General features: G+C 33.0%; 1 protein-coding gene across 1 annotated transcript in view; it reads right to left on the bottom strand.

The window, feature by feature from the left end:
- KIF20B (kinesin family member 20B) overlaps positions 1–22,284 on the bottom strand; it is a 62,263-nt gene that overhangs the window by 9,092 nt on the left and 30,887 nt on the right. The window contains exons 18-26 of the mRNA XM_012659660.1: positions 17,205–18,438; positions 16,720–16,858; positions 16,161–16,280; positions 14,593–14,656; positions 10,726–10,851; positions 9,547–9,674; positions 7,720–7,875; positions 3,018–3,194; positions 1,269–1,379 (exon numbers count right to left, since the gene is read on the bottom strand). Coding sequence (XP_012515114.1) covers positions 1,269–1,379; positions 3,018–3,194; positions 7,720–7,875; positions 9,547–9,674; positions 10,726–10,851; positions 14,593–14,656; positions 16,161–16,280; positions 16,720–16,858; positions 17,205–18,438 — 2,255 coding nt within the window. The remainder of the gene's footprint in view (positions 1–1,268; positions 1,380–3,017; positions 3,195–7,719; positions 7,876–9,546; positions 9,675–10,725; positions 10,852–14,592; positions 14,657–16,160; positions 16,281–16,719; positions 16,859–17,204; positions 18,439–22,284) is intronic.

The raw sequence follows: 22,284 nt of genomic DNA, 5'->3' as shown, positions 1-22,284 counted from the left end.
AATATATAACAACTGCTGGAATTATAGGTTTTTAAGGCAACATATATAAACTTATGGAGAAAGAAATGTTTCATTATATGTGTTTGTCCACGCAATGAAGAATTAAACCTTTATGGGTCAACCATGGCTCTTAAAAAAAAAAAAAAAGTAAACCTTTATGGGTCAACTTCAAACTTTTCCACAAACTTTATGATTTGTATTAGTTCCTAAGGTCAATGCTAATTAATTGAAACTCTACCAAGAACTATTAAGGAAAGGTCAATAGAAAAGGAATGACTCATGTTATTTTCCTAGATTAAAATGCCCTTCTCAGCTGGGTGTGATGGCACGTACCTATAATTTCAGCTACTAGGGAAGCTGAGGCAGGAGGACTGCTTGAGCCCAGGAATTTGAGTCCAGCCTAGGCAACACAGTGAAATCCTACCTCTTAAAAAAAGTAAAAAATCCATTCTGTTCCCATTCATTTTTTAGTAAACTTCTATTCACCTTTAAGATTCAGTATGATAACACCTTCTCTAATCCACATCCATTCGAGCAAAATTCTCTGCATCCTCCTCAGTATTCCTTGTAGCACTTACTTCATATTTCTATTATAACAGCCCATAAGATAAGGTCAAACAAGTTAGTCATATATATGTCTATATTACTAGATTACTCACTCCTTGAGGAAGGTAATCATATATTATTTATTTTTATATCTTTAGTTTTTAGAAAGGTTCCCAAAACTGAATGTTCCCAATGTGTTTAAAAAATAAATTTAAAAAGTAATTTTATCTTCAAAAATTTTAAGTGACATAGAATTTTTATCTATTTCATATCCGAGAATCTCTGTATTATCCAAAGCTACTTAAAGAAACTTGAGCTCAATACAAATTAAGGAAATTCATCATGAGTTATTATTGAAGGTTGGTGACAAAATTACTAAATGGATACAATTTTTTAAAAAATACTATTTAATACAATGCTTATTAAAGGAAACTATTATGAGACCAAATAATCATCTCTACTTTATCTTTTGCAGCATTTCCTATTTCTGACCATCAAGTATGTTTATATTAACAGATATATTATTTTTATGAAGAGATTAACATCATCTGAGGATCTAATCGCCCCAAAGAATTTCATCTCTTCTCAAAAGTGTCTCGTTTTCCTTCACACAGCAGATAGCACATATAACCCATTGTGTAGTAAGGTACCTATAACAAGTGTTATTGAGTAATTCATGGTGAGTAAAGAGGGTAAAAAGTAGACTGTTACCAAATACCCACCTCTACTTCACTCCTAGAAATTTCCAAACTTGTTGACCGAGGTTCAGGTTCAAGTCTGCCAAGATCTGTTGAACTAATACATCTGGGCTTGATATCCATGGTTTGTTTTTCCTAAAATAAGGAAATATTAAAGCAACAAGCCATTATAACCTAAAAATATATTAAAACACTTCACATGAAGAATATAAAACTAAGATTTATATGGACTAAACAGTAGAAATAATTCAAGACTTCTTCAATGACCACGTAACCCTCCCACCTCTCTTTCATCCTCAGAGACTCAGGAAAGCCTGGGCAACTTTCCATCATCCGCCAAGTCTGATCAAAGGAGAGATGAGAAAGCCCACTTTCTATTTTCAAAGTGTTTTATACACATGCTCTCATTTCACTTTCATTTCAACTCTCTAGTTAGATTTGGCAAAAATCATTATTCCTATTTTGCAGATAAGGAAATAGAGATCTACATGTTAAACAACACAGCCAAGGTCTGTATTGAGCTGGAATTTGAATCCCAACAACTGCTTTTGATAACGCAATTTTGAAACACTAGAGGCTTCTTGGGAATGCAACTATAGCATTAGAGTAGAAAAGTCAATAATGAAAACTAAATCTTTTCTTGCAGCACACTCTTCAACCCATTTCCTCAGTCATAAGGTAGATTCTATTCCTAAATCCTACTTAAGTGATTTATGAAGAAATATCAGATTACATTTTTAAACTTGATAAATTCCAACGTAAACCTCCTCGTCATAGCCATCAAAATCAAGTCATATGTACCTCTTATGTAACCTACAGATTGTTTCCAAATAAGACTATTGAATTCATAAAAGGGAAGGCAACTAGCATATACTGACTTCCACTGGAGTAAAAACTGTGCTACTTGTTTTACAATGCTCTTCATTAATTTCACAACTGTTGGGAAAACATTTTAAAATTCAGAAATGTTAAGTAATTTTCCCCAAAGGTTCCAAAACCACAGTGACAGCAGTTGATACACAGTTCTGACTTTCTAATCTGTGTTATTAAACAACACGATACTACCTACCTCTTTAAGTAGGCAATCTCTCTTAGAATCATGAAGTCTTTTGATGTGACACACTCTCTCTCACACATACACACGCACACACGCACACACATTTTCCCTATTGTCTGAAGGCTTCAGGGAAGCTGATTTTTAAGCGTAGATCATTTATTCCGGAAAGACTAGCTTCAGATGTACCCAGATTCAATTTATTGGGAAGTAGCTATCTGTGAAAGGCAATCCTCTTTTTATTCAGGGTTCCCAATCTCAATGTGCTATTACAAAAGTAATATTTATTGACTGCTAAATAAATGACTCATAATGTGTCCCCACTATAGTGCTCACTTTCAAAATAATTTGTATCTTTACACAATAAACTTAAGGGTCTTCCCAAGTACTTAAATATTATAAAGATTTCATGTGGAATCACATTTCTACATTTTAAAGGTAGATTAGGGACTAAATCATAAACTGTTGATTTTCTAGTTACTCTACCTGGGAGATATAAACAAAATATTGAAGAAAGTTCTACATCTCAGTCACTGACAAGTCAATCACAATGATAAATTCTGAAAATTCAAAACTCATGAGAAATACCCAAATTTTTCAAACTCTGATTCCTCTCTGGTCTACTGAGACTTACTTTTTTAAGAGTTAATGAATTAAATAATTTTGAAAAATTCCTATGTTCAATAAAAACAGCACAGAAAGAATGAGATTCTACTGACTGTTTTAGAAGCCTCCGATGTGATCTTTTTTAACCGTTCAATTTCAGTATCTTTCTGTGTGTTACTGGAGATCAATGCTTTCAGCTGTATTTCTAAAGCCGCAACCAGCTGATCCCGTTCTTCTCGCCACTTTTTAAGGTCACTATCTTTCTTTGCTAGCTGTTCTTTTAGTATTTCCTAACCACGAAATAAAGAAAAATTAAACTTTCAAACAATATGAATCTAAAAATGTTTAGAAATTATTATTATACATAACACCATGAATACAACTGTAAACAAGACATACAACAAATTACATCAAGTCTAGATAAAATATCTATTTATAAAATACATAATACCATTTTATACATTAAATGTTCATATGCTATATATATCCCTATCCCACCTCATTCCAAAAATGAGCTTATTAGTAACTTCTTTCAATAAACAATTATAGCTATTGCTTTTAAACTAATACCAGCATTTCTCCCACTATTGGGGAAATGAGAGGATAAAATTACAATAAAACAAATGACAAAGCTAATAGCAACAAAAAATAGGAAAAATGAAAATAAAAATATACCATTTACCATGGGTTAAAAAACATGAAATATTTAGTGGAATATTAAAGAAAATATGTGCAAAACCTAAACATAAAAAACTACAAAACGCTGCTGAGAGAGATTAAATAAACACCTAAATATTAAATAAATGAAGAGATAATTTGTGTTCAGGGATCAAAAGACTCAATATCGTTAAGATGTCAATTCTCCCCCAAATAGATGTATAGAATAAAGACAATTTCAATCAAAATCCAGGTGCTTGTGCATGTGTAAAGAAATGGAAAAGCTGACTCCAAAAGTTATATGGAAATATAAATGCTCTAGAATAGCCCAAACTATCCTAAAAATGAAGAACAAAGTGGACGCAATCAATTAGGTCATTTCAAGCTACTACAATAATCAAGACAGTGTGATAATGGTGTAAGGATAGAGAAATCAGTGGAACAGAAGAGAGGATCCACAAATGTATGGACTACTGACATTTTACAAGTGCCAAATTCAATGAGGGAAAGGACAGTCTTTTCAACAAATGCTGCTGCAACAACTAAATAACCAAATGAAAAACAATGAACCTCAACCCTAATCTTACACCACATACTAAAATTAACCCTTGCACAAATGATTTATGGAAAAAGTAGCAGAGCAGTGGGGACAAAATAGTCATTTCAAAAAATACTACCAGGTCAATTGGTAATCCACATTGAAACAAACAAAAAGAGCCTTAACCCATATCTCACACCAGCACAAAAAATTAATTCTAAGATCTAAATAGAAAAGTTAAAACCTTAACACTTTCAGGAAATAATATAATAAAACATCTTCAGGTCCTTGGGGTTCATATAAGAAAAGATTGGGAAAATTAACTACAATAAATTTCAGAACTTTTATTCATAAAAAGGCAGTAAGTGTAAAAAAGCCAACTAGAGATTGAAAGAAGGTACTTGCAATACATTACAAAGGACTCCAATCCAGAAAAGTATAAAGAACTCCTACAAATAAATAAGAAAAAGTTAGACAATCCAACAGAAAAACAGGCAAGGGGACCTGGATAGGCACAGCCAATGAACAAATGAAGCAATCTTCAATCTCATTAGTAATCAGGGAAAAGCACATTAAAACCATAAAAAGTGACTGACAATAACATATGTTGGTGGGAATATATAGAGACTCTAATACTATAATAGCTGAAGTGCAAATGGGTACAGCCACTTTGAAAATCACATCAGCATTCTACTAGAGTTTCACGTATACATACCTTACTATCTAGCAATTCTATTCTTGGATATTATGCAACAGAAATATATGTACATGTGTATAAAGAGCAATGTATAAAAAATGTTTATAAAATTTACCCATTAACAGCCAAAAACAGGAAACCACCCACATATCTTCAACATTAAAATGGACAGTGTTATATTCATACACTGAAATACTCGGCAATGAAAACTGACTAACTCCAGGTACATGCAACAACATGGATGATTCTCACGTATAATACTGAGTGAAAGAAGTCAGGCACAAACATATACATATGTTTCCATTTATATAAAATTAAAAAATGGACAAAACTAAAGTATAACATTGAAAGACGGAATAATTATTACCATTGGGAAAGCGGCAGAAGAGAGGGCTTCTGGGGTGTTGGCAAAGCTCTATTTCTTGAAATGCGTATTAGTTAAGTGGGTGTTGGTTTTACAATAAATAACTCACTAAACTATATGTTTTATTTTTCGTGTTATATGTTGCAATTTAAAAAGCTTTAAAAATCGAAAATTTGTTTCTTAAATATAGCAGACACAAACACAACCTAGGTATGATTATAAAAAAACATGAGAGAAAGAAGCAAGCTAGCTTTCCCTGGGATTAAAAACTCAAAGTGGGTTTACTTCCTGGCATTGTTGCCAGAGAGGCCACTAACTAGGAAGAGAAAGTAGCCCTCTTCCTGGTTTGGAACTGAAGCAACGGTGATAGCCTTTACCTCTTGCCTCTTTCTATTGGCCAGGAAGGTTTGATGGGCTATGGGACAGGAACAGAAAGCCAGCAGCAACCTTTCCTGTTAAGACAGATGCATCGTCTGAACTCTGTTCAACCCAACACTTCCTGGAAGTACCTCCAATCACATGGAGTTAGCACATACAATGAAACATACTACTGTCACATAGCTGTGGTAATGACAAGTATCTCACAGGATTTGGCATATGACCGAAATAAAAAAGAGTCAAGACTCTAGGGAAACATGACAACTAAATGTATTAATAGTGCCCACGAATAGATTCTGGACCCAAAAGATGACATTAGTGGGGAAATGGGTGAAATTCTAATAAGGTCCAAAATTTAGCTAATAGTCTTATGACAACATTTAATTGGTTCTGATCATTGCACTATTGTTGCATAAGATGCTAACGTCAGAAGTTGGGTGACAGATATACAGGAGTTCTCTGTACTAGTTTTGTAACTTTTCTGTAAATAAAATGACTTTAAAATAAGAAGGTAAACTCTTTTTTAATGGGAGCAAAGGAAGTTTATTTACGCCAAGTAACGCAAAGGCAGAGCACTTAGTAATAGTAGATCCTCCTCCTCGAGAAAGGACAGTTACTTCAACCAAGGGCTTTCCCTGAAATGTGGCTTCCGCTTTTCCAAGACTACAAATAGTGCACAATTAAACGCCACCTGTCCATAGATACAACATTGAGGGGCTTTAGGGGTACTGCCCAGCTGTTCTTTTCTAGCTATGTCCACCTGCCCAGGGACATGGCCAGTGTACTGCTCTGTGCTGACTTCCACTTCAGTCAAGCATCAAAACAAAAACATCTACAAAGGCAATAGATGCTCCTCAGTATCTTATACAATTGAGGGTAACTGAACATTGTTTTTCTGCAGAATGGAGTGTCTAAATTATCTGGCAGGAAAAAAATTAGTATGTTAAAGGAAAAGAGCATGATGTCTGGAGTAGAATATATGCATGGCCTGGAGTTTAGTAAGTAAACTGGAAAGTTTAGCCCACAAAAGACTCATTTTAATAAAAATCAGCCAACTTTATCCAATATTCAATGTTGAAAGAAGCTTTAAAGCTGGGGGGAAAAACAGTGGGAAAACAATCCTTAACTTACTGAAAATCAACTTTCTAGTTTATAGGAAAATTTAAGTTATCAAATTCCATCATAAAAAAAGGCAATGCCAACAGATGACAATATGATATTGCCAGGTTACTATTATTGTAAATAGAGAACTGGTTTTTCATTTAAAAACAATGTTTATTTGTTGCTCAGTCATTTTCCTAGGATGAATGATGACTTTTAACCTCTTTTTTCTGATGGAGAACATTGCATGTCAAACAGACTAAGTGTCAATTAAATAGGAGGAAAAGGCTGAGTGTGGTGTCTCACACCCGTAATCCCAGCACTCTGGGAGGCCAGAGGAGAGGATTGTTTGAGGCCAAGAGTTCAAGACCAGCCTGGGTAATGGCCCCCACAAAAAGTAAAAAAATTAGCCAGGCGTGGTGGTGCACACCTGAAGTCCCAGCTACTCAGAAGGCTGAGGCAGAAGGATTGCTTAAGCCCATGAGTTTGAGGATGCATTGAGCTATGATGATACCACTGCACTATAGCTTGGGCAATAGAGCGAGACTCTGTCTCAAAAATAAATAAAATAAAACAGAAAGGAAAAAAACAGGCTAAGGTAGAATCATTATAAGAGCTACAGTACAGCTAGTCAATGTAAAACGGAACATCATTTTTACTATATAGGTAAAGTCTTCTAGAAACTATTTAGTTGACTCTAATGAAAAGCCCAATAAAATTGGCTTATGAGGTAAAATGCATACATCATGTTAAAATCTACAGTTCAAAATGCAAAAAGTTCTAAAATAAAAGGAAAAACTCCTCTGCAGCAGTCAAAAGGAAGAGATTTTTAACTTTAGTATCTAGATAGTGAGTCAAGTAGGTGTTTTCCAAACATGCTAAATGGACTGAAAGAAGTTAAAACAAGAACATAAATGAATATCAAGATAAATTTAAATTAAAACAGAAAAGTTAGCATACAAATAGACAACCTGCCTTTAAAAAACAAAACAGGCAACCATATAGACTGATAAAGATCCCAGAAATAAATTTAACAAACTAAGAAAAGCAGGTGAAATATATCAAAGATATAATTGTTACCACTTCATTCTGTTGCTTTAAACAACGCTCCCTATCTTCAGCATATTTTTTCATCTCTTTGTTTCGTAGATTTTCTGCTTCTTTTGCTTGAGTGATAAGCATCATTTTTTCTTCTAACCATTTCTTTTTATCAGATTTATATTTCTGTTCAGACTCCTATATGTATAAATGGTACAAGTTGTTATTACATGCCTAAGAAGTTGCCAATAAACCTATTATTATTACAACATTTTGATACAGTCCACCACTTTTCACCTTTTTAAAAACTTTAAAATATTCTCAGGCAAGAAGTGATTTGGAAAAAAAAAAGAAGAAGAAAAAAAGATAAAAACTTTAAAATAAGTGTTTTTCTTTAAAATAATGACAAGATCAGAGTTTATTTCAGATTATAAAAAGAAACATTAGCTGGTTTGCTTTCGTAAATAGTATTTCCTATATAAACTTTATTTTGCCATAAATCACGTTTAAGTACTTTTATTAGTGAGCTTAAGAAGAAATACACAACTTAAATTTCTGAAAGAGTTAAAGTGTCTCAAGTCTTCCTAAATGCCGGGAAGAAAAAAAAAAAAAAAAGACTTGGTTTGAGGCGGTCATTTCTAACTGTATGGTTCTAAAATAAAATATTATTTATCTGGCTGCAAAAGATGCCAGATAAAGAATAACTTGTGCAACAGGACAAACATTTATTAAAGGAACATTCAGAACAGCTAGACACAGAATATAGTTGACTGGTAATTTTCAAACTGGTTCTATAGATCCTTTGGGTTCAGAAGCTTCTAATTTTATATATTCAAAATCCAAGTAAAACTTCACTTGAAACAAAAACAGTAATACCACTTTAAAAACTTCTAAAACCACTGTACTAGATAAACTATGGCAGTCCATTTCAGGATTACAAAGTTTGTAACCTAAGACAATGTGATTACATCCCCATAGAACAATGTACAATACACCAAGACTTCTTAATATGAACATTCTCAATACAGTTGACATATTGTTTTTCATAATTAATGGAATATTCTAGGTGATTTTAAATTTTCACAATGGAAAGGGTAAATTCTAGAATATATAATTATTACAAAGAAAATATTTTGTAATTGTTTTCAGTATCTGATTATATACAGCCTGAATTTAGGAAAATAATTTAGATGCAGCCAACTTTCCAAAACCATTATTATGTTTCCTTCAATCCCAAAACCACAATTATGAATGCCACTTCTAATAAAATGTACAAAATTTTAAATAGTACTTGGAAATCCCATGAAAAAACTAATCTATCATATGTTGTGTTCTACACATAGTATGTTGAAGTTAAACAAGGAAAAAAAAATACAAAGGCAAAATAGAATATATTCTATATAGTATACTTTCATATGTATTCCAGTATTCATATATATAATTCTATTCCAATTTAATAATTTAACTTTGAAGACATTATTTAGAGTAATCAAAATAATTCTCCTGATGATCATCTTCTCCACAGCAGTATTTGATCAGTAAAAAGGCTAAGGAGCAGAAAAATGGGTACAAAGACACTGGAAGTGGGGACTTAAGAATTAAATCTGTAAAATATAATATTGAGGACCCAATCGCTGTATTTTCATTGGTACTAGTTTGTAAATTCCTCACCATGTTATTTTGATGTGCGCTGAAAATTTTTATCTATCTATTAACATTTCTCAGGTATTATTTCACTCATATCTAAATTATTTACAAAAAATAAAATACCAAATTCTCCTCTCATTAGAACTATAATGAAGATATGGATGGATGAATAGATAACATACGTACATAGAAACACAGATAGATATATAGATAAAATCATACCTGCAACTCCTCTTGAAGATTACTGAGCTTTTTACTAAGTATGTCAGTGTTGTCCTCAAGTTCTTTATTTGACCTTTGATCACTTTTAGTTTCCAGATCTTTACATTTTTCCTTCCATTTTTCCAATTCTGATTTGAAGACACAAAATTATTTTTTAAAAGCACATGCAAAAGTTAAACCAAGTAGAGATTTATGTGACAGGAGATACAGACACAAATCAGAAGAGCCCAGAAAAGAACACAGACCGAGATGGAACCAGAGGATTCCACAGCTGAACTTTTAAGAGTTCTTACCAAATTGTTAGTGAAGAGCAACTACACAGATCTCTCAAGAACCTAATGAATCATGTCTAAAGTATATAGTATAAATTCATATAAACCTTATTAATTATATAAGAAACTTAATACAATTCTCAGAAAAGAGCTGTAACATGTCCATGAAAGTGGCTAGAAAAGTATGTACTCATCATCATTATCATCAACACAATTTCACTCACCAAAATATAGTTTTAGGGTTTACACAACACTCTTATATTTATCATCTCATCTGATCTTCCTAACAATAACATTATACATGGCATTATTATCATTAACCCCATGTTACAGATGAGAAAAATTAGACTGAGTCAGCACAAGTATCCCACCAAGGTTATATTATATCTTATATGTTTATCTTAATAAATACTCTAATTTCATTGCCTTCAGAATGCTATAAAGAGTTTTTCTACTGTATGTGGAAAAATATAATACTTATTTACTAATAATAAAGCTATGTGTGATTCTTGTAGAAAGGGCAAGAAATTTTGCATTAAGAAATTACCTATGCCATTTTATATATAATACAAGATAAGGCTAAAAGCTTGACAGAGGTGAAACTCAGTTGAAAGCTTATTCTTAACATCTTTGGAACACTGCAAGTTATCACCCATAACCTGCAATTTATAATTTGTAAGTTATATTGGAGTGTCCTTATTCCTTCTTTACTGCATGTGATTTTACTTTGATAAAAGTTTTCATCACAGTGGAAAAAGACAAGTGATAAGACATTAAAAAAACACACCAAATGCTTTTCTATTATGAATTATTATAAATACTATACTACTTTAAAAAGGGAAGAAATCTAGGAAAATAAGGAAAATCAAAAAGTATGTTTTGAGAAATGTAACTAAACTTGTTTTACCTGTGGCCAGTCTTTCAATTTCCTCTAATTTAGCCTCGAGCATTTGATCTTGTTCCACCTGAGTTTGTTCTTGTTCTTCCAGTGTCATTCGCATGCCTTCAATTATTTTCTCTTTAACACTTAGATCTAAAAATTTGAGGATAACATTTTAAAAATTAGTAACACCTAGATATCCAATTTTTCTTAAGTTCTTATAAAATTAAAATACATTTTTATTAACTATAATAGAATATGAGCTCCACATAGGGAGAAACTTTGTCTTGTTGACTGCTACTAATATATGCTCAATGCCAAGAACAGTACTGGTACATATGAAGCATTAAATATAGATTTGGGGACAGGCGTGGTAGCTCATGCCTATAATCCTAGCACTCTGGGAGGCTGAGGTGGGAGGATTGCTTGAGGTCAGGAGTTGGAGACCAGCCTGAGCAAGAGCGAGACCCCATCTCTATAAAGAATAGAAAAATTAGCCAGGGGTGGTGGTGTGCACGTGTAGTCCCAGCTACTTGGAAGGCTGAGACAGGAGGATCACTTGAGCCCAGGAGTTTGAGGTTGCAGTGAGCTATGATCACGACACTACACTCTAGCCTGGATGACAGAGCAACTTGTCTCAAAAAAATATGTGGATATAGATAATAGATTTGGTGTGCAAATGGATGCTTGATGATTGCAAAAATAAATGAGTGAATGGAAAAGGAATCTTTTCAGATAAAATTAACAATTCTGATATAATTAAACTATTACTACTAATTAACACAAATCTTAGGATTTAGAAAAATGTTATTTGGCAAAACACTTATTTTCACTATTAATATTTTCAAACCAAAACTAAAACCTTTACCTCCTAAACCTAAAAAAAGGCTCAATTCCAATTTGAACTTTTTTTTTTAAATCTCAAGTAATTACTTTTTCTTGAAAAAATATTCAAAGTCAGATATTTATTTGTAGTTTTTTTTTTTTTGTTGTTGTTGTTGAAACAGAGTTTCGCTTTTGTTGCCCGGGCTAGAGTGAGTGCCGTGGCGTCAGCCTAGCTCACAGCAACCTCAAACTCCTGGGCTCAAGTGATCCTACTGCCTCAGCCTCCCGAGTAGCTGGGACTACAGGCATGCGCCACCATGCCCGGCTAATTTTTTCTATATATTTTTAGTTGTCCGATTAATTTCTTTCTATTTTTAGTAGAGACGGGGTCTCGCTCTTGCTCAGGCTGGTCTCAAACTCCTGACCTTGAGTGATCCACTTGCCTCGGCCTCCCAGAGTGCTAGGATTACAGGAATGAGCCACCACACCCGGCCTATTTCTAGTGTTTTTAAAACCAGCTCCTGAGGAATGACTATTGGAAGGCTACTGCTACTAGCCTTATCAAAATTGTTCCTGGCTCTTCAAGAATTGCTACAATAATGACTTGTAAGCAACTCTATTTTATCCCTGTCTGCAAGGAACAGATAAAGAGGAAAGATTAGTTTGTTACCTCTGGTGACTGCACTTAGTAGCAAGGCTCATTTCAGAGAACTACTACCAAAACTATTAACTGATGTCAGAGGTGATACAGCTATAAATGCATAGCTCAACCCCAAGGCTGCTTTTAATGACACAAATACCAAAAGATGGTTCCCTCAAAGTACATATAAAGCAAGCTTAAAACAACAAAACAATAACAAAAATTTGTATTACCAGTTTTTAGTATTTCCATCCATTGATGTAAGCTGCAAGGAATGCTAGTAAAATAGAATTCCTCCTAGAATTAAACTGATCTCTTGGTATTATCATATAAACCTTTTCTTTCAAAAGTATGATTTGCAAGTATATGCAGATTGTACAAGTAACTATAATTTTATTCAAAGAATTTCCTCCCTCTTACACTATATTTTGATTTGAAACTTAGGGCTAGAAAGAAAGAATTTACATATCTAGTTGCCAATAAAGACAGTTCCAGGACATCAAGGACAACATCACTAATGGCTATTCACCTATTATTTGAAAAGCAGCAAACTAGAGTAGTAAAGGAAAAGAGAATTATTTTATCAGTCAATATAGCACAGAACTCCTGGGCTCAAGTGATCCTCCCACCTCAGCCTCCCAAGTAGCTGGGACTACATGCATGCGTCATAGCACCTAGAGAGAATTTTTTTGTTTGTAGGGGAATGTCTCACACGTAACTAAAATCATAGGAGTGAATGAACTCTCAAGGAAGAAAATAAAGAGAAAAAAGAAGATGCCTTAATCAGGAAAGTTGCCAGAGAGGCTGAGACTCATTCTGAAAGAAAGAAGTTATTAATAACTAGTACTAGCAGATCACAAAAGCTGAGGCAAGAGAATTTCAAAAGAGGGGAGAAGCTACATATTACTTTTGTGTTTAGAAAAAAATACATTTACACATAATAAATATTACTTTTAAAAAATGAGGAAAAGACGCCTGAATCCTAGCACTCTACGCCTGTAATCCTAGCACTCTGGGAGGCCGAGGCGGGCAGATTGTTTGAGCTCAGGAGTTCGAAACCAGCCTGAGCAAGAGCAAGACCCCATTTCTACTAAAAATAGAAAGAAATTAAGCAGACAACTAAAAATATATAGAAAAAACTAGCCAGGCATGGTGGCGCATGTGTGTAGTCCCAGTTACTCGGGAGGCTGAGGCAGAAGGATTGCTTGAGCCCAGGAGTGTGAGGTTGCTGTGAGCTAGGCTGACGCCATGAAAAGAGTGAGACTCTGTCTCAAAAAAAAAAAAAAAAAAAAAATGAGGAAAAGGAGAGTAGACAATAAACATCAAAATAATATAAAAAGTAAAATAGGGATTGCAAAAAGCTAATAGATTTGAAAATATGTAGGTTACAAGTGACTTGGGAGCATGGAAAAGATGGAAGTCAGATTAAAGTAGTCACAGTGGTCTATGCCACACTTCTCCATATTTAGCAAAGAAAGGAAAAATTAAAATGTGATAAGAACTATAGGCTTCCTGGTCCAAGGGCGGACTTTTTCAGAATGACCAAGATCTCTCCACATTTGCCAACAATAACAAATGTGCCAACATAAGGGGGAATCCTAAAAGATTATGGGAATAGGAGATGTTAAAGTGACAAAGCTCTAAGCAAGGACGAAGAAAACAGGACTGCGTGCAGAGATATGTTTTCACATCCAAGTTATTAATCAAAGTGAACCCCACCAATGTATAATTCATCTAAATAAGTAATAATCTGGTAGTCTTACCCCTTTCTCTTGTTGGCCAAATACAAATAACATGGTTTAGTAAAGAAAGTCTGAGACTTAAGAGTGAAGCAGACCTAGGTTCAAATGCCAGCTCTATCACTCACTCAACTAAGAAGTTAAGGGGTTAGTGTGGGAGAGGAGAAGAGTTGGTATAATTTTAAGAACAGAAATATGTACATGTCATCAATAAAAGTATTTTATAATATTTCAAATGACAATCAATACAATTTCAGTAAGAAAAGTATAATTCAGCACCTCAAATTTGAATCTAAAGTATTAAGTGGTTTTAAAAAACTTTTTAAAAATAAATATTTTAATTCTAAAAATATTTTACTTACCTTTTTTATACAGTTTTGTCCAGAAATCCATTCTACTCATGTGACCTATATAACTTTGACTGATTTTATTTTTCAAACAATACTGACTATAACCAAGACATCAGTGTTGCTTTGACTAAATATTTCTTACTCTTTCATTTCTCTAAGAATAAATTTTAAGTTGATAAATTACTCATTAGAATCACTGCTTTTCTCTTTTGATAAAGTTATATCTTATGTTGCCCTTACTTCACTTTAAAATTTTCAAAGGAAAATGTTAACAAGTTGTTATTTGCAACTACCCATTTTGTAGTCATTTTAGTGCTGGAAGTAGAAATTTATTCCTGACCTTTGCACACTTTCTCATACTGGTGTATCGCTTCTTCCTCCACTCTCTGATTACTTAACTGCTCCTAAAAAATAAAAGAATATGAGTTAAATGCAAATATAACTTAAATACACAATATTTAACAGTGGATCTTGAAAACAGGGCTCAATATTAAGTTTGAAATCAATCTCCTAAAAGGCTATCAGTCTCAAGCTTCCAAGTTCACCTTGGAGAAAAGGTAGGGTAAGAGTGATAATAAGAAAAAAAAAATACTTTATACTTTTAATCTAAGTTATGACTCAGTTATCTTACTTACTCCACATTCTAGGTAAATGTTTTCTCATATACCACAAAAAGTAGAAACATGGGAAAACGGAGGTCTGCTATGTATTTTATATAGGAGAAACAAGGAAAACCATAAAAAAGTTGCCTATCAGTAAACTCCCTCAAAATGCAAAAAAAAGAGAGGCCTCCACCCCTCTACCTAGAAAGTAGTTGCAAGATTTGAAAAAAGCAAGGCAATTTAAGAGGCATGAGTAAATTATTTATAAGTTAATAATTATAAATAAATATTTAATAATTATTTAATTATCATTAAGTTGTAGGACTGGACATCCTACAATTCTAGTTTTAACCTGTCAGGTAATGCAAACTTCACTTCCAATCTTATCTAACTTCACCATTACTATCTCCTCACTTTATAAGTCTTAGCATGAATCATTATAGAACCTCTCTGAATTCCATTATTGTTGCCTTATCCATTTAGTTAATGTCAACATCTACAATAACGGGATTTTGCTTTTCGAGTGTCATTTTAAAAAAGAATTTGTTATAAGACCTAGACTACTTTTTTTATTCTTTATTTCAAAATAATTTTAGATTTACAAGAGCTGCAAATTTAGCTATATCATGTAAACTCGGCTCCTCTAATGTTGTTAACATATTATGATACATTACCATGATACATTTATCAAAAATCAAGAAATTAACATTGGTATAATACTATTAATTATATTATAAACTTCACCACCATTCACCGGTTTTTCCACTGCTATCTTTTTTGTGTTCTGGGATCCCCTCCAGGATATAACACTGCATTTAGTCATCATTTCTCCTTCGTCTCCTCCAACCTGTGATAGTTCCTCAGTCTTTCCTTGTCTTTAATGACCTTGACACTTTATGCTAGTCAGGTATTATGCAGAACATCCTCAGTTTGGGTTTATCTCATGTTTTCTCATGAACAGACTGAGGTTGTGGATTTGGGGGAAGAATACCACAGAGGGGATGAGATGTGCCCTTCTGGTCACATCAAATCAGGAAGTACATGGCATTAATATAACTAATTACTAGTGATGTTGTTCTTGAACACTTGGTTAAGGTGGTATCTACTAGGTTTCTCCACTGTAAAATTCTTATTTTTTCTTTTCCATACTCTTTGTTAGAAGCAAGTCAATAGTGACTTATTTATTTTTAGATTCCAGAAAAGGCCAAAACAGAATATGTTATTAAAAACTAATTTATTCATTTTATTAGGCACTAAAATATATCAACAGAATGCACTTAAGCCATCTTTAAAAACAAAACTGTACCTTGAGTTGCTGAATGGTTCGTTGTTTCATATCTATTTCCTGAGAACACTGGTTTTTCTTTTTCTCCAGTTCATTAATTTTAATCCTCAGTAATTTCTCCTCATCACGCATTACAGATATCTACAAAGTAATATTTATAAAACAAATTAAATTTTTTAAAAATACGAATTGCTTTTGTTTAAAATTCATGGCTACTTTTTTAAAGATTCATGTCCTTTAAAGTCCATTAGAAAAATTGTAGTTTCTAATATACTACCTGATACAGCTTCAAATTATCAGAAAATATCTTAATACTTTAATGGAGAATGCATATGAAGAGCTCATTTTCTTCTTACATTATTTTAAGAATCTCAAACTCCATAAGTCCTCTCAATAAAGAATCACCATAACACCTACATGTATTAGCAAAATAATTACCATGGAAAAAATTAAGAGATACTGTGAAGTAACTTTTCTCATCATTTTAAGAGAAAGAATGAAGTTGAATCCTAAACTTGATACAGAAGGAAAACAATCTTTATCATATTAAATTGGTCACACAACTTTTCAAATAACCTACCTCTTTCTGTACTTGCTCAATCTGCTTTTTGGCATCACTCAGTTTCTCTTTCAGCTCAGCATAATCTTCTTCCTTCCTATGAAGATCCACTTTCAGACTGTGGGTAAGAGCAGAGCTCGCAGAAAGCTCCTCTTTCAGTCTAAAAAACAAAAACCACTTTTCTATAGATAGTGATGCACCATTAACCACTTAGAATCATAGATGTGAACTAGTAACAATTTTTACAAAATTACATCTTTTCATAAATTTGGAATGTCCAAACTATAAATGAGTCCTTCAGAGAGGGTTTTGGGTCATTTTTATAAGCCAATCTCTTCATATAACTTATGGTTCCAAAGGTTTATATAAACAAAATTCAAGTTCTTCACTAATCATACATGCTACACTTTACCATGCTAAATTGTGACCATCTAATTGTTTAAAAGCTACATAGTAAAATGAATGCTTTGCATATTTCTAAACATTTTAAATAACATTTAGCTTACTTTTCCGTTTCTTGTCTGATGGTTTCTTTTTCTTCTTCCTTTAATTGAAGAGAATGCTTCACATCCTGCAAATTATTTGTTAATTGCGTGATTTCTTCTTTCAACTTGATTTCCTTTTCACTTAAATCTTTGGTGTTTTTGATAGAATCCTGAAGATTTGCTTGAAATTCCTTCAGATTTCTTTCTAGCTTTAAGATGATAGATTCCTTTTCCAAAATGTCTTGTTCTAACTTGGCTGAATGCCTACATTCATCTTTTTGAGTCTCTAAGATTGTTTCAAGTTCCTTTATTTTTGCCTTAGAGCAAGTAACAACTTGCGTAAGTTCTGAAAGTGCTCTCTTTCCTTCAACTACATGTTGTGCTTGAACATCAAGATTAAAGGTTTTTTCTTGCAATTTGTCTTTCAGCTGCTGTATAAGACTTTCTTTTTCTTTTAGTAGGTCACTCTGATTTTTATGCTCCCTCTCCTCTATTTTTAGTCTGTTGTTTTCATCCTTATATCCTTCTACTTCTGCCTGTAATTTTTCAATTTGTTGTTCCAGTTCCTGGATCTGATGACTTTTTTTAGAGGAGGCCTTCACAATCTCCTTACATTCTTCCCAAATAGCTTCAATACTAGAGTGGAAAGCACTTTCCCTATTGAATTCTTGAATACGACATTCTTTAACCTGCTTACTCACCAAGTAATCATTACCTAAAAGATGTAACTGTGTATTTAGCAAATTATCTTCCTGAAAAGCATTTGACAGATCCCTGAAATTGAGTAAATCTATGTTTGCGATCTGAGAAACTGAATCAAGTGTACGTAGTTCATCTATTTTTGTTTGCATTAATTTTATTTGTGAAACATTATTTGTAATACTTCTTGTAGCAGTTTCTATCTCTTTTGACAATTTCATGATCTTTTCCTCCTGTTCTTGATTTATACCTTTCTGCACATGTAATTCGGCAATTGCATTGTCATAATTTGACTGAATTTGTTGTACCTCTATACTTAAACTCTTTTTTTCAGAAAGACAAAGTTCCTGCTGCAACCCAACAATCTGTTTATTTAATTCTGCTTTTTCTTCCCTTTCATTTTTAAGTTCATTCTCAACAATGAGTAAAAGTGTTTTCAGCCCTTCATTATTTTCTTGTAAAACTCTGATGTCTTCGCTGTCTTCTGAAATGCTCTGTTGCATTTCTTCTCTTTTCTTTTCGTCTTCAGTGATAGTTGAACTAACATATATTGGTCCTTTAAAAATAAGAAAATTATTATTAATCTGGTAAACCTTTATAAAACCAAAAAATTACCATATAAGCCAATATTCAAACATACAAAACATATGAAAGTAAGCTTTTAATGAAAATCTGAAATAAACCATTGAGAGAAAAAGAAAAAACAGGCTGCAAAATATGTGGTATAAGCTCATTTATGTAAAAATCATGGTTCCTTAAGTTAATGCAGACAGAGAGTTAGCAAAGGAAGTATGCCAAAATGATGGTAGCTATCTCTGAGTAGGATTATCAGTTATTTCTACTTGCTTTTTTTTTTTTTTATGCTATTGCACACTTAATAGACTACAGTGTAGTGTATACATAACTTTTATATGCACTGGGAAGCCACAGAATTTGTGTGACACTCTTTATCGTGTGGTCTGGAACCGAACCTGGAATAATCTCCGAGTTATGTCCCTATCTGCTTTCCATAAGAATCATGTATCCCAGAAAGTCCTAAGAGACAGGGAATCTGAAGAGAAGAAAAGTTCTAGTTCAGCTCATGTGCATTAATTGATGTGTAAAATTTTTGCTTGCGTCATATTCATTTAAGGTATGTACTTTAATGGATTTATTTGGAGACCCAGGCATATCTATAGCCTATTTTGGTGCTTTGGCCTATCTTGATAGATTGTGAGATGTTTAGCCACAGGCAAGGATATCAAAGACGGGATTTAAAAATCCAGTGGTTCGTAGAACTGGAGATGATCTGTAATAATAGCCTGTCTGCTTCTCATATTCCCTGATTTTCATTATTTATAGACATACGAAGTTTCCAGGGTTTCTGTGTTCTTCCCAGTCCTCATTATGGAACTCCTGATGCTACTCTAATTGAGTTATTGTGAAAGATGTTAGTGATTTTTGAGGATCTGTTTTTTTACTAGGGAAGTATGAAGATGAAAAAATTTGGCCCAGATAATCTCTGTTGACACTTATTAAAAATACAAAAACATTAAGCAAGATGTAAAATGGTAAGTGAAGAGTTCTTAGCCTGTTTCTTTAAAGACAACTACTGCTTTGTATTTTGTTCAAGAAAAAAATGTTTTACAAATGTTCTTTTTAACAGCAATAATATAATCAAAACCAGATGTCTGCTAAGTAAAATCATGCAATTCAATCTCTTTCCTCCTAACACCTTTACTGATATCAGGAAGTTTTGATTGTGGTAGGTGCCTCTACTTGCTTTTTATAACTTTCAGTATTATTTAAACTTTATACCACAAACCTTTATTATCATTATAACATGGGACAGAACAGAGGAGATAACAGTGAGATACCCTAGGCAGATATCCCATATCCTAAAGAACAGTTTTAAAGTACAATTATATTATGGATTCTACTATATTAATGATTGATAAACTGAGTACTTTAAATTTTCATAGCTAATATTAGGGAAAAAATGGTTGAAATTCTGAGAAGTCATATAATATAGCCCTAACCTTCACTAGCTGTATAACCATTAATAAACTACTTAATATTAATACTATGACTATTTCTTCAAATGTTGAAATGGAAATAGTAATAATATGACCTTCTATCTCAGAGTTGTTGTAAAGATCAAAACAACAAATGAGCTTAGAACACTGTGCTTTGGATATAGTTTGCTATAAATAGGACCTGAAAATCTGTACAGGACGGTCCAGCTAATTAAAAGGTACAAAAGTTGACTTTTTTTCAGGCTCAATATCAACATTCCTAGAATAAGGATATCTCTACCTACCTTGCTCTATAGAACAGTGTTAAAAGGCTAAAAAGAGTTAATATATAATGTATGTTAAACCATTCTGTAAATGTTATACACATATAAGAACTTTAACAATTATAGTTGATATAGATTAAATTATGCCCAGAGTATAAGCAGTATTAGCTAAAATTTAATTCTTAATGTTCACTTTGACAAATAAACTCACCCCACACAAGTACCCAGTATAAATTATATTCTATCATTAAATCTTAAAACATAATTCTCGATCCTCTAGATACACAATTTTATACCCACATATCTTTTTATGTTTTCATACAATTTCCACTGAGGGCCAGATGATTATCGCAGATCCTAGAACAATAGTTCAAAACAGCAGGAATCTGACTCTTCTGTTTTTTTTTTTTTTAAATTTCTTCCTATTCTGTTACACTTCATGGTTTGATGTTTGTACATGGACTTTACAACATTGCTCTGATACAATTTATATGTGAATTTTCAACATGACATTGCTCTGATACAATCAATTCCATATGTCCTTTTGCCCTTCATTTACTCCCTCACTGACCATTTATCTTTTGAATTCACCTGTTTTTATTTGGTATCCTCACTAAATATGTGAGAATCAAATTCTTCATGCTTAAAGGTCCCAAATATAATATGAAGTACAAGTGGTACTAATCCTTAAGAGCAACAGACAGTTATAAGGGAGGTTTAGCCTAAAATCTTCCTCATTAACAAACCTATTACTTTCAGTTGGTATCTGGCCAGTGAATCTAAAAAGACTGTATTGTACAGTTTTCTTTTCAAGGAGCTCCCATATTATCCTATCCGTCTCAGCTATTTATATTTTATTGAAATATGTTTGCCTCTCTCATCTACTAGATTTTAAACTCCCTGATGGCAGACTCCTTGTGTTTGATTCATCTTAAACAATAAACCTAAATGAAATATTTTTGAAACTTAGCTATATCACATATGTTCTCCTTTTCTAAGACACAACACTGAACCAGAAAGCAAATAATTAATCTTTGTAAACATAATTTTTGCATAGTAACTTATTCTGGTTCTATATATGTGCAAATTCACGAATCTGACATATTCCAGTTATATTAACTTGGTTACTTTATTGTAACTTTATGTTTAAAATTTTAAGGTCCTCTCTTTAAACATTTATTTACAACAGCGATTTTCTAGTTCTAGTTCTATTGGGCAGAATTACCCAGGGAGCTTATTAAAATGCAGATTCCTGGGAACAAATACCAAAGATACTGACTTGGTAAGTCTATGGTGTATTTTACACGTAAAACTTTGAGAATTAGTGCTGTAGGCATTATTTTTGAAAATTTCTACAAGAAGACAGTCACCTTGATAATACATTTTGGATTTTAACATATCAGTTTGCTTCATTACAAAGCCCTTAAGTGGCAGCACTGCTACATGTAATTGTTTCATAAAAGCCAAATGTAAAACCTCATGTAGTTATGAGATTCAAACCTGTAAGTTTTAGCCTGCCCATGGAATGATAGTAGCCCGTGGGATACACATGTAATGAATCTGTTCAATAAAAAAGGCAGCATTTTTGAGATCATGAAAAGCTCCTTAAAATGAAATCTGCCATATTATACACAAATGACTTTCTATCTTCCTATATGCTAATCACAGTTGAAGCTGTAAGCAAAATAAAGGAAAATCATAACCATTTATGAAAGGTCTTTCAGATACTATTATACAATGTGGGGACAAAAAAAACCTTGATTGTTCTCCAGACTTTTTTAATCCTATGATCCGTTTTGATGAATGAAAATCCCAAGCAATCTCATGATACTGATTCGTCCCCAGTGAGAATATACTGCCCCTACCCAAGAATCACACTGTATAATGTGGGAATCGCAGCTCCCTACCCCATCCAGAATCTATATAGCTGTACTTTCAGTAGTAAAAAACAAGCTTTATTTTTAAGTTTTCATTTCTAAAATATAATCCATGTTCTTCTTCTTCACTCGTCTAAATGTTCTAGGCAGTTGTAATTATGTAATCTCATTATGGGATTCCAAAATCTCTTTTCTTTAATACAGACTAATTTCAAAAGCTCATTGGCCGGCTGGGCGCGGTGGCTCA

Source organism: Propithecus coquereli, unplaced genomic scaffold, assembly GCF_000956105.1.
Source record: "Propithecus coquereli isolate 6110/MARCELLA unplaced genomic scaffold, Pcoq_1.0 Scaffold63, whole genome shotgun sequence".
Lineage (NCBI taxonomy): Eukaryota > Metazoa > Chordata > Mammalia > Primates > Indriidae > Propithecus > Propithecus coquereli.
This window is presented reverse-complemented; position numbering and strand designations above follow the sequence as displayed.